The 14,487-nt window shown below is 36.2% G+C and overlaps 1 protein-coding gene across 1 annotated transcript in view; it reads right to left on the reverse strand.

Moving 5' to 3' along the window:
• OTOG (otogelin) overlaps positions 1-14,487 on the reverse strand; it is an 89,799-nt gene that overhangs the window by 46,061 nt on the left and 29,251 nt on the right. Inside the window, exons 21-23 of the mRNA XM_021525661.1 lie at positions 13,034-13,077; positions 12,380-12,533; positions 3,513-3,620 (exon numbers count right to left, since the gene is read on the reverse strand). Coding sequence (XP_021381336.1) covers positions 3,513-3,620; positions 12,380-12,533; positions 13,034-13,077 — 306 coding nt within the window. The remainder of the gene's footprint in view (positions 1-3,512; positions 3,621-12,379; positions 12,534-13,033; positions 13,078-14,487) is intronic.

Genomic DNA, 14,487 nt, shown 5'->3' on the forward strand with positions numbered 1-14,487 from the left:
TCCAGATGTCATCACTCCCAAACACCAGCCTAAGAGTTTAGGAGCTTCTAGAACAGTTCAAGTTATGTCTATGGCCACCTTAAACATGGAAGGGTTTTCACCACACATCTACAGAATGACTGTTCAGATCTTGCTGAATTCCCTTTGCAGTGTAATAGAAGAAGTGGATTCTCTTTGCATAATAGGAGGTTTTGCAGCATTGCATATTATGCCTCTTTCTGAATCACCCTCTTGCAATCATTTTCAGAAACTACATATAAGTTTTATAAATAATTAATAGAATTTTATTTCCTGCATCCACAAGCAATCATTAAAATCTCATTTTTAGGTTCCCAAATGACCCAGACACTTAAATTCTCCTTGATAAAGACAGCAAGGCTGATGCCCTGGCAGAGCTTTAGTATAGATAACTTTATAAATGTATGTTAAATTAAATACAGCATGTGATATAATTTTGGTACATGCCTAAGTTTACTTTAAAAACTATTTTTAATTTCCTTGTTAAATGAACACTGAATATTTTATAACTGAAATCTTAATGTGACTTACAGAAATACTGGGTAAATCTCTAACATTTGACATCTCATATACTGAAGCAGCAGGCAGTTAGAAGTTTTCTCCCAGTATAAATTTTTGTCAGTGTAACTTTTCCTTCATATTTCTATCACAGTGGCAGTATACCACTTTTTTCAGAAGGGCAGCAAATACAAAATCTAGGCAGCTCCAGCTACTGGTAGCATCAAATTTCTTCCAGTTCCCTTAGCAATTAACTTGCACCTACATGGAGCCACTGTCCAGGTTTTCCAAGACGGCTTATCCCATCACTGATTTGCTCCACTGCTTGCATTTTGCTTCACTACATGTATCAATACACTAAGCAGGTGGCTAAAATAAGTTAAAAATACAGGTGAGAAGTGTTTGCTGTACCAAAGCACAAGGAAATAGCAGCAGGACTTGCTAACTGCAGTCACCTCAGAACAGTACCAAAGAAAGGAACCTCATCAAGCTGATGGAGAGAGAGGCAAACAGAAGAAATTGTGTTTGGACTGAAAGACTAAGTGCTGCTTCTCATGTTCTCCTGAGACATTAAGTTTTAGTTTCACTCTTGGCCTATTCAAATCCTTCTCCATATGATGATCTCTTAAGGGCCTGCAGAAACATTTCCTAGCATATAAAGCCTAGGGAGATCCTTTTCTTTTTTTTTTCAGGAACATATTTTTTAGTCAGAAGGAAGGGGTTAAGAGATACACAATGTCTTTAAAGTTCTCTACACCAGTCATGTCTCATACTAAGTGAACTAACATTCACTTATTAGGATCTAGAGAATCCAATTTGGAAAAGCTGAGCTATCAGAATCTTCTAAACTTCAAATAGCTTTTTATAGAGCATATTTCCAATAAGCATTTGTTAAAAAACACAGGAGGCCAAATTCAGCAGCCCACAGAGAGTGACCAGGAGTTGCTCAGTGGTCTCAACTTGACGACAGCAGACCAGCACATCTACTTGCACAGACCCATCTTACCTGGCACAGCACACCATCAAAATGTTTCTCTGATAGCCTCAGCACTAGAACATTTTGTGTCTAATGTTGCCACTACCTGCTAAATATTTCAGGTACTTGCCCTGAAAACAAAACTTGGTAAACCTAGAGCCACAGGTCAGACCGACCCCAGAGCTTGGGCTGAAAGATCCTGTCAGTTCACAGGTAGTTTTGCCGACTTATGAAGTTACTTTGTCACATCACTGATCAACAGATAGATCAATATTTATGTTGCTAACACTACACCAAGTATGAGTAAGATGATATTTAGTATCAACACACACTAATTCAATGCACCAACCCCACTATATGATGATTTCTATGAATGCCTAAGTGTGTTTGCACAGAAGCACTCTCATCCTTTGCACATTTCCCTTAACACATCAGCTACACCCCTGCATACCCACTCAGCAGACTCAGATTTTATACACTTTGGCTCAAGCAGAGCTTGTTGCAGACTCCCCTCTGTTAGTGAACCACTGATTGCCAAAAAGCCATTATCACTTAATGTGCCTCTGCTTCTGGATGTGGAAGACTACAAAAGCCATAACAATGTTATGGGTTTGTGCATGAATTAATTATCCTGGCCTCAGGAAAAAAAAAAAATTAAATAAAGAGAAGGTTAAATGTCCAGTGCCTTTCTGCCTGCATTGCTGCTGCCTTTGGTGAAGTCTCATACAGATTAGATGGGATAAATTAATTCTCTCTGATGCAAGCAATCCCACACCAGGTCCAAATGGAGAGGCCTTTGGAAACAAGGGGGTGAATAACCCGGGTCGCTTTACCTGCCTGCCCAGTGGAGATGCCTTGTAAGTCGCTTCACCAGTCGACCAAAGGGCTACAAATCTCTTCTAGAGCAGCTACTGAGGACCTGACGAGAGGCAGAGGAAGGCAATCAGCACAAGGCTGGAGGGGGCATGACATCCAGACAAGGCAGAGCCTGGTGCTGATGGGACAAGCCTTCCCTGGGCTGGGCTACCCTGAGCTGTGCTGGCCAGGAGCAGCAGCTCACCAGGGACACCAGTTAAATGCTCCTGGTAAGCTACGAGGAGGGCACAAAAAGAGGGAGCTGCTGTGCTGGGAACCCAGAGGCTACACCTGTACCACAGCATCGTGGTGCTTGGCAGTACAGCTGGTTTTTCTGAGGCTCTGGTATGACAAACCACACTGCTTAGTGCCAGCCTGCAACACTCAGCCTTGGCCAGAGAGGAAAACAGGCAGAGATTGTCGTGAGATGAGCTTGTTCCAGGATCAGGTAGGTGGGGTGTATTTTCACACTCCTGTGAAGCTTATTCAATAAAACACTGAAAGTGCTCAAGGAAACCTGGCAGGGTATGTGCTGCATTTACAACACTGGATGGTAAAGGGAAAAAAGGAATAGGTGCCTGTATGTGTTCAAATGATCTTATCAACCCTTTCCTATTGGAATTATCCCTTTGAATGCTGATTGATTCATCAGTTATCTACACACACAAAATCAGTGACCAATTTGTCGGATTCTTTGCTCAGTACATGATGTTGTTCAGTACTCCCCCTAATTCAACATAGCAGTGGATGCAGATGTAAGGACAGAAGGTTACATTCTGGTCTTTAAACTGCTCAGATTCAGTGCTAAATGTGAAACTGAATAAGTAAAAAGCTTTCAAAAATGTCACTCAGGTAATACTTAAAGGATTTTACCTGTACTTTAGGAATACTAGCCATAACCTTGAAAATTAAAGAGTCATTTTCTAAATCAAGATTTTTAAAAACGGAAAAGATCCCAAATAGCTACTATTTTGTTATGTAAAGTGCTTTGAAACAACAAAATCTGAACCAGTTTTAACAGCTCTTTGAAGAAATGTAAATACAAAGTCAAAGTAGATGTTTAGATAGTCTGCTGTGAAATTTATGATTAAAACAAATGAAGAAACAATAATCAGCCTACAAACACAGAACTAAAATGAACTCACTTAAATAGATCTCCACTTACCATGTATGACAAGAAGAAATGACTTTGTCACCCGGAAAATATTCCTTTCCTTTCCATGAGCATGGACATTCATCTGCATCCAAGCACATATCCCCATGTTTCACAAGACTATCAAATAAAAAGAACAAAAAATATTCATCCAGCAGCAGTACAGCTGGTATCTAGATACAAAAATATTTTCCTAAACTTTAATGTTGCTACCAGTTTTGTTAATGAGATGCAAATAATATTTAAAGTCTTCTGAAACTGAAAAGGCACCATTTTGTTAATAATTTTGTATGAGCAATTTGATATCTTCCTTTCACAGGTACCTGAATATTTTATCTTTATTTAGTGCCAGCACTTTGGGTACTAACATTTTAATCATTAACATTCTAAGACTGACTTATGAATACACAAATTTTAAGGTCAGGGAAACTACGAATTTCTAGAGATCCTCTAAATTTCACCAAATTTCTTGTAACTCAGCCAATTAGACTGCATTTGACTCAAGCCAAGAGATAATCCATGAGTTGTGGGAGCCATCACAGCCCTTGGTTCTAGTGGCATGTACTCACTCTCCAAAATTTGTGGCATATTTAGTCTAAAGTTTTTTAAATGAAGATTTCTTCTTGTCCTATTCTTTCCTTTCGCTGACAGAGTTTTATTTTATTACAGTTTTCTGTAGCTGTAGTTACACCTCGTGCTCCATGAATAATTTAATCAATACCAAAAGAGCTATCCTGGCTGCATGAAATTATTGTATTAATTAATTAATTAATATTTATTTCTGCACCTTTATGCAAGCAATTACAGGCACCTTCATGCAAGCTATTACAAATATACTCAATTTTAGTGGCAGAAGTATCCTCACAGTCTTCAAAGGAGATTTTCATTATATCATAGCTAACCATATGCATAGCTGTTCACAGTTCAAGATTAATGCTATGAATTTGCGTGTATACAGAACTCCTAGACAAGCAGATAAAAATGGAAAACTGTTAAAGAAAAAAGAAAGTGAAAAAGATTGCTGTTATAGAGAAAGAACAGAGGAATTCTTGCCCAGAAAGACTAAATAGAGCAACCATTTCTAATTTTAAAGTAAAATGTTTGTGGCTTTTTGATAATATTCAGAAAACCTGAAATTAGATAAAGAGACAGAGACATCTCAAGCAGATTCTACAAATAAAGGTCATGAAATACACCGGAAGCATTGATCTATTTTATTAAATAAGCTAACATTTTACTGAGCCCAGGAAAGTTGCACTTCTTCTAAAAACCAATTCATTTTATTATAAATATTGTCATGCTATTGGATAAGCAAAGCCATACCAGTATGGGACCTGAGAGTCCAATAACAGATAGAACAGCTGTGATGACAAATCCATCTCTCAAATGAAAGCTGTGAAACTTGAACTCTTGACAAGCTGCAGCAGTGTCTTTCACTCCAACTGCTGCAGCTCCAAGTTGTTTTGATCCTGCCCCATTCCATACAACACAAGAATCCAGAGCAGCTAATTTGCCAGTTCCATTGTAAAAGGAATCCTTAAAGGCACCATGGAGTCTAGGGTTATCCTTGTTTCTAATGTTTGAAATGTATTCACAAATAAACAGTCTCTTCAAATAATACTTTTGGGCAGACAATTTTTTTTTTTTTTTTTCATGAAGGTAAGTTTGTTTGGTATCCCAGTACCTCACTGTAGCAATACAAATTTTGTACAGGTTTTTTTTGTGTTCCTAACAGATTCATTGCTCCTGATGTTTAGCACTGTTATTTAGGCAAGATATGGCACTATGGACAAGATGTGACAGGTGTGAGGCACATCCATGACAAACAGGGTACCAACAATGTTCTGTTTCCCTGCTAGCCAAAAGGAAACATTTCATTACTGAATTTATTACAAGACATTATATTTGCTCATATTAATGAGCTGGTAATTAGTAACATTTGTATTTTACTAATTAAATTGTACAGATTTGTAATTTGTATTTGACTTAGACTTCAGTGTGTTATGTATCAGACAGAAATTTACATCTCTGTAAGGCTTATGAACGGAAATGTGCAGAACACCATAAACCCTCCTCCCCCATTAAACTGAAAAACTAATTTTCCTCCAGGGTAGCTGAAGTGTTCTCTGTAATCCATACTTATTTCAAGCATTGTGTCACTTGGAGACAATCAACTGTGAGACTGAAATTCCCACTGGTTTAAAGCTGCTCAGAACTGAACAGGGCACATTCAGACACAAAGAGATCACACTGACAAGGTAACACTAAATGCAGGTTTTTCCTCATGTTATTACACTGGATTTAAAAAAAAAAAAAAAGTGATAACAGCTTTCTCTCTTGTAAAGCCAAGCAAATGGATAGATTTCAATGATCTAAGAATTCACCACAAATACCCTACAGAGAGGCCTTGCACTGCTCCTCTTTGAAGTATCAGACATTTTTCGTGATGCTTATACTCACTGTCCAGCCTACAATGAGCTGCAAAGGCCCACTTCCCAAAGGATGACTGTCTCACTTCAGCCTGCTGAGCATTCCCTTTCTTTATTATCTCATTATTATCTAGAGCTTTCTTCATTCACACCTACAGAAATATGTAAATAATCTTGGTAAAGGCACCATTAGAAGTATTGTTGTCCATGACTCAAACACTTCTTTGCTTCTGCAAAGATCCCAAATCTGTACCAAAACAGTAAAATCTCTCTCCCAGCTTCCAGCAGGGCAGTTTTCAATAGTCTGTGCCTTGCACAAGCTCTTGCCTTGCTCTCCTGCAACAGCCTAACATCAACTGATTTATGCACCCACAAGTACTTTTGCTGCAACATGAAATTTGCTCTCTGAAGATTTCACAGATCGTCCTACAAAGGCCTGTAATAGAGTTTAAGGGAAGTAAAAAATGAACAAAATAAACAGAAAACAAGATAAATTTTGAGAGAAAAATCCAACAGTAGTAACATTACTGTAGTACCTAATGCCTTCATCCACTCACAGTCTCAACAGGGAAAGTTAATATATTCTGGCTGTTTTCTGTTTCATTTGGGTAGCTCCTTAAAATCTCTTCTTCCTCTTTCCACTGGTTCATTATACCAAAATATTAAGTAATTCTGTAGAATGCTTGAAGGTTTTCATTATTCTCATCTTTCTGTGTTACCAAATTATTTTGATGCTTTCACTGAGATAGTCAGTTTCTTTTGCAGCTTCACACAGGACTGGAATCTTTCCTGCAATCAGCTCTACCACCAGTACCAGAATTTCAGAAAGTAACTCTGAACATAATGGAAGTCTTCCTTTGAACTAGGTGACAGAGTTCAATATTTCTCTTAAAAACAAGTCAGAAAGCAGAAAGTCATATGAAAAGGTGCTCCAGAACCTGAATGATACTGCTGCAGTTTTACAGTCAATTAATTCAAATACAGAGGAAAAAAAAAATAGATATTTATTTGCAGTTGGTATAAACTATAACATGGGAAACAAGAAGGTTTGTAAGAATTGCAAGAGAAAATAAGGAACTCAAAAATATTTTAAGGAAATTTGCAAGTCTGAAAAACAGGCAAGTATGGAAAAGAACTAGATGGTCTTGCAAGGGCACGGCAATAGATGTTTTCTTTGGAAATGAGCTCCTGCACATTTAGCATGCTGTGTCTACTGCCATCAGAAGTAGAAACCAGCATAAAACCTGGTGTGGATAAATATTGGTTCCTGAAACACCCAAACACAGGAACATTGATGCAGTCTTTGTAAGAGAATTGTATTTTCCTGAGGAAATAGTCAAGTGCATAGCCATGATGGTGTCCCTATGGGGCTAATCCTTATTTGTCTGGAAAACATTAGATCTCTACAGACCTCTCTGAAGCTCTGCCTAAACTAAAAGATTAAAAATACTTAGCCTGATAACAGCAGCAAGGCCATCCAGAAGTGGAAGGTTTGGACAGAAAACAGGTTTTATTTTCACACTGATAATAATAGTAAATTCTGATTTTAAACTGAGAAGCAGTAGGTCTTCTGAAAAATTATACTAAACATGCACCAAAAGCACAGGATTTTTATTTAATCTAAGGAGGCTTAATTTAATACATAACATGGTCAATGTAATTATATTAGTAAAAAGTAGTTTTCTAAAAATATTTGAAACTCATCTGTATTCTTCCCATCTTAATTTTTCATTAATAGAGTTGTTTGTCCATAGGAACATTCATAAAACAACATTAACTGTTTTCTTCGTGAAAATTAGAAACTTATGAGTTTTCTTTTTTTTTAATAAAACCTTCCAAGAATGTGTTTCAGCTTATGTGTCACTTGATACATACCACAGAAATACAATGATAATGGAGACAGTTTTAGAAGGAAAATCTGGTATGATATTCCTTAAAGACTCCATTGCAATTACAGGATATTACAGTTTTCAATTTACTAACTCTTTATTCATCTATTTTATGGGAGCAATATGTGATAAAAAAAAAAAAAAAGAGAAAGCCATAAAAATTCTAATTATGTTAAATTTCCAAAAATTCAGTAAAGTCAAGTTTTTAGCACAAAATATATACTTCTGTGTCATAAATAATAAGTTGCATCTAGAGTGTGGGGGTGGGAGAAAGGACTGTCTTTGTTTTTCCTAAATGTACATAAGAAAAAATTTGTCAGGCATTTTTCTTAAAAAGGTGGCCCATATAGTTGCAAACAATTAAACATATAGTGCAAGGAAAAAAGAAAACTACAATACAGTTGCCTTGTTCTTGAGATTCAAACACTCACAGGCCATAAAAATAAATACACCTACTTGGAATTATGGAACACACTATGTTCTTAGTTACTTAGTTACTCTTAAGTGATGTTCCTTTCTTTTTAAGATCAGTCTGTTGACACTCAATAAAACATCAAGTTGGGCATTGGATGTTGCTGAACAATGAGAAACTGAGTGACCTGGATTTACAGATAACTACTGCTAACAGCCAGCTGAGAATTAACTTTTTATTCTCTTGCAGTACTAACATTGAGAGGGAAATAAAAAAAAGTCAGTGAAACAAGGAGAAAATTACAGTCAGTTTTATAAGCATGATTAGGAAGAGAAGTCTGGCTACGATTTAGAGTTCAAAAAAAGTAGTAACGAAAATTTTGAAACTGAAGTTTCAAAATACTGCAAAGTCAGCAGACACTGCTTGATCTAGGTTAACTGCATAATGGTTGGTTTAACAGCTTTACAGAGGGAACAAAAACACAGAAGGGAAAAATTATGAATATCTAATAGGTAGATGTGACAGAAGCAATAAAACACATTAGTAATTGCATTTGGGACAATATGTATTTCAAGCTATTGACATAACTCTCAGAATTTGTATTTATTATTCATATTTAGAAGATGGTGGGTCTTGGTTTTTCCAACAAGAAGGAATTATTATGAAATAGACATGAAAAATGCTAAATATTTCAGCTAATGGAAATATGAAGGGATAACATGATCTAAAATAAACACTGATGTATGTCATTAAACAATCTGAGTCAGTCCACACGAAAGCACCTATATTCAAAAATCTGGCAGGGCTCTTGTCAGAATTATAAAACCATTTAGGTTGGAAAATACCTCTAAGCTAATTAAATCCAACCACTTAATACCCCCACAAAACTATACATATTGCAAATACAGCACAAATTTTATGCTGTACACTCTATAAAGTACAGATCAGTTAAATCCAACTCATGCTGCAGTCAAAGCATAAAATCCTGTCAATGAGGGAAGTGGGAAAACACGAGTAATTCCTTCAGGAAAATGTCTGCTTTTCTTGACAGCAACACTGAGAGCAGGCTGTAAGCAACAAGGAATAGAAACTGTTTTGGAGATCATTACTGGTCTGACTGGAAACCATGGAAAACCAATGGAAGAGGAAAGGAACAAACCAGCATATGTCCATTTGAAGCAAATGTCACACAGCATCCAGAAATGTAGAAAGCTACTTCTGTTTATTCCCCTCCTTCTCCTTCACTCTTCTGCAGCCTGATTAAGGATTCTGTCTCCATGTCAAATCATGCACATTTGTTATCATTAAGGAGGAAAAAGAATTTGATTCATAGAAACCCAGAAGCAGAAATTGTAATTCAAATATTGTACTTGAAAAATATGCACTGATAGTGTATTACATATTTTTTTGAAAAGCAACATAGAAATATAGAACATTTCCCTTTAAATGGTGACAGATGAAAACCAGTAAGAAAAAATATAAATAAAATCTTAAAAATTACTTAATATGTCAGGCAAAGTAGGGTGAATCAATATTAGGAAGTGAGTTTCAGGAGAATTAATGTTTGATTTCAACAGCTTCTAAAATAGACAGAAAGTATATCATCAATTTTTGTACCATAAAAACTGTAACCCATAGAATGATCTCCTGTAAATTTAGATATTTACTTAAGCATGGTTACTTGCATCTGATTTACTCACTGCAGAGGAAAAAGAATGAAGCACAGCTGCACTGTAAGCACAAAAAAAAGAAGTAATGCTAGAAGTAGTGAAGTATTTGAAAGAATATTTCAGCTTTCACATACTAGAAAAATGCACTGCAAAACAAAAATGTCACACCCTTGAAATCTTAACATAATTTCTGTGAAAAGATGTTATTTCCTTCTGTGATAAGAGGTTTTTTTTTTTTTTTTTTTTGTTAAGCACCTTTCAGGGTATCATTGAGGAATAATCACCCCGCAAAACAGATCAGAAAGCTTCTTCCTCCTCAAAAAATGTACCTTCCTAAACAGGTTTCTTAGTTGTGACATATTCCTGTACTTCACTCACTTTTGAAACTATTTTACCTAAGTCAACTAATCAAACACATTAACTGATTTCATTGCTACTTAAATCAGCTTAGCTTACATGTAATTAACCAAGAAAAACCGATGCAAGATCTCAAGCAGGAACAAAAGCATGAATAAAGGAATGAAACTTATTATTTCAGGTAAAGGACTAATGTTAAGATCAAAGAAATTCCATGACTGTTTTACCCTTTTAAAGTGGACAATGTCACCTCAGTTTTCTATTTCACCAGTAAGAACTGATAGCCTAGAGAAGGCATTTCCAAGCTGCATAAATTCACAGTGCATTTGAATCCTGCACTGCTTGAAAGGACATGAACACAGGATGAGGTACTGTATAAAGGTGGTGGTATTTTACCTAATTTTCTCTTCCAAAAATTTAATTTAAAAATTTTCGTGCTGTACTGGCTCTGACTTTAAATTGCTCAATCTGCAGCATGAATTATTGTAGTGCAAATTTAGTGACTGACTTAAAGCATTAGGGCTCTTCATATTCAGTTTCTATCCAGCTTCTATCAAATGAATCTCTTACTAAAAACTCCTAAACAATTAAGATTCATTATCTCAATAAAAAACCTGCATAGTTAATACACAGCATAAGTCTCTTGCTTTTCCAGAAGCATACCAGAAAACCACACACCTTTAGGATCATCTTAATTTTTCCTAAAGCAACCTCAAATAAAAAAAAACATATAAGCAATATAGGACACCTAGAGCTGAATATTTAAAAGACACCAATTTTGACAAGTTGGTAAGTGACTTAGTAGATTTCTACTTCATCAGTAGAGACTGACATTCCTAATTCAAACCTTAGGCTTGTAATACTGTTTCCTAGCTCTGCCTTAAGCAGCACTGAGGGTAAAATCCCAAAACACAAAAAAAGTCCTCAAAAAGAAACCCAATACAAAAACAAACAAAAAAACCCAACAAAACAAAACCTAATAATTTTGTGCTAGTATCTCTACAGGCAATATACTGTAGAAAAGAATACAGTTTGCCAAAATTACAATAAAGACAAATCATCTTAATTTTGTTTTTTTGTCCTTAGGAAATCATAACACTTTGCATCTTACTACCATATAGAGTTTTAGGATCACCAATGCTTTACACTGATTCTTCCAATGCTAAAAAAATCCCCAAACCGTTTACAGTCTAGACCTAAATTCCATCAGGAAGCAGTAGAGATCACAAGCTCAGAGGTTATGCACAGCAAAATAGAGAATATAGTGTTGCTGAAGGTAGCCTTGAAGTGCCAGCCTGGTCCAAGAGGGTGAATTTTTGCAATTCTGAAAATATCTGCCTCCAGTTAATTTCCAATTCTGCCTTAATACTTTTCAGTATGGTCCCATAGTGTGAGTTCCATTAATTACAGGTTCCATTTAATATCAACCATTTCACATTTCATGTTTCTGAGTATTAAAATAAAATCCAAAAATCCTGAGTAGCAATATTTTATCATGAGATAGAAATATCTACACATCACTCAGCATGAGTGCACAGATGTCAGCTGAGCTGTTTCAACAGTTCAAATTATTTCAGAGTTATAACACCAAAAAACGTCAGGCTATGTGCTTAAGAAATTGAATTCCATCAAGACTAGCATAACTTAAACACATTGTTATTTTTATAATCCAAATTCTCTCAACAATACAGTGCTTGATTCAAAAACAGCTCATCTGTACATTATCAGCATAAATCCCCAAGACTTAAAAGATCCTTTTGAAGGAAAAAGTACTGAAATTTATGCCTGTGAATAAATAAACTTATCCCCCTCAGCCAAATATTGAAATAAGAAGTTAAATATTTGGAAAAAAATCTAGATAAAAATTATTCTACTGTAACAACACAGATTGAATAAAATTATTTCATTGCCATTTCTGTATTCTTGGTTTTTTGATCATATTATTATGAAGTATTTAGCTCCACTTGTCACTTGGTTTAACATTTATTACTACTTTAACAGCCAGTATTGTGGGGTAAGCCTTCACAAGTTTGATGCTCAGCCTTGGAGATCTCAAATGGTACAGGTAGGATTCATTGATCATGTTTTTGGCACCAGAAGATGCAGATCTGTCTGTACTCACCCTGGTGGGCAGACACAACCTGACACACAAGGAAGGTGTGCTGGGAAGGTGAGGTTTAGCAGCTGATTCTCACAAGTCCTCTCTCTGCTGAGCTCAGGATCCACTTGTGGATTGCTGCAGTTAATATAAATCTGTCCAACTGGGCAGCTGTGTGCTGGGGGGAAAATTGACAAATGCTTTATTCTTCACACCTGAAATTTTGTATTCTGTAAATGTGTGCTATAAGGATTTGTAACATAACAATTATGGATGTGAAATATGGATGGAAATAATAACATCCAGCAATACTAGTAACATTTAGTTGCCTCTCCTCATATTACTTGAGGCAAAGTTAATCTTTGTTTGCCCTACTGAAAATCTGCTGTTTATCATGCAGCTAAGCTTATCTGCATTAGCATGTAAAACAAAAAAATTAGTGTTTTAAAGTTCTAGGGGGGGGAAAAGTTGTTCAGATCTAACAGTATTTTGAATAGTAGGCTGCTAAAAAAACAGAAGTATTACTGTCAAACACACAAATAGATAATTATGGATCACCTCCCAGAAGTTAGTGCAATGTGTACAAATTATCTTCTAGTTCAGAAAAGGGGTTCCACCAAGACTGGAGAAAATTTATTCATTGGGCTTGAAGTATCTTTTCCCTCTCTCTTCACTCACCTGTTATGCTGTTATCACAGTTCATTACGCCATTCCTGCAATGGCTGCAATAGAAATACACAAAGATGTACTGAGAGCCAGGAAGATCTAAAACATTTATATATTCAATTTAGCAATGCAGAAAAAGTCAATATAAAATAATTTTATAAATGTTTGCGCTGAACATTATAACTGTGGATAAAGAGTGCATTGTCTTAACTCATGAAGAACATTAGTTAAACTCCAAACTTTTGCTTTATGCATAATGTTATTAGGAGTTAAGATGCATGGACTGACAAAAACACTCATACACAAACATGCCCCCATACTGCTCCCCAAAACATATTTTCCCTGCATGAAACTGTTCAAAGCTGTGCAAAACTCAGCCTAACAGGATACTGTATGCAGGGAAGCACTGAGAAAACTTACACTGTCTGCTCCTTTCTAGTTTGAGCCAAAATAGTCCTGTACTTTTCTAAAATGGTAGCAGCTCCTATTGCAGCTCATTGTCAGGGAAAACTGTGGCAGTGCTGGCTGGGTTTCAGGCCCTGGTCTTCACTAAAGAACCTGAGGCTATGAAATCCAGCACTATTTTCCCATTCTTTTGCAATGGCTAAAACATCTCCAGGACTCCTATGGGTGGTCAGCAGATTCAGAATCAAATTCTGTATGTGCTACAGCCTCCCTGTGAACACATTTGGAGTTGTGTATGGATCCCAACGCCCTCCAGGAAAAGCACTCAAGGACTGCACAGAATCACTCGGGTGAGAGGAAAAGGAGTACCAAAGGGAGCTGAGAGGGAGGCAACTCAAAGGCTGGTATAACATCAAGAAAAATATTTTAAAGAACTTGTTGAAAGAAAGAGAGTAGAAAAGCTATTCCATAGAGAAAAAAATCCAGTATGAAAGTGGGAAGTTTCAAAAATGAAGCAATTAAGAGGAATATAGGATGGAGAGAATATAATAAAGATGGTCATTGTTTCTAATAGAAAGTGACAGAAAAAGAAAGACTTAATTACATAGTACTTTTTTTCCAGTTCATCCATACATGTATTCCTACATGATTCCTAATGTATTGCTTAGCACAAGGCAATTCACAGGAGCTGACAGTCTGTACCTCTACATATGAAAGCCCTGCCTCTCAACAGATCTGTATATAGCCTTTTAAAATCACCTCCATCAAAAATTGTGACTAGATGGAAGACACAGATCTCTAATTCCAGCTAAAATTGAAGTAATTATAAACTAGTAGATTTTAATTTTATTCACGAACAAGCTGCCAGATTCCAAGCAAATCCACTGATATCAACATAACAAGGATTTTTGTCTACAGCAATTTTTTAAAAACTACATTTTTGGACCATCACATGATCTGCATTCAACCATATATCCATCACATGGGTCAGCAAAATTAGCTGAACTAGACCTTTGAGGAGGAGGATTAAAGATCTACCAGGAGTAGCCCCTTCTCTTGGC

Source organism: Lonchura striata, chromosome 6, assembly GCF_046129695.1.
Source record: "Lonchura striata isolate bLonStr1 chromosome 6, bLonStr1.mat, whole genome shotgun sequence".
Classification (NCBI taxonomy): Eukaryota; Metazoa; Chordata; class Aves; order Passeriformes; family Estrildidae; genus Lonchura; species Lonchura striata.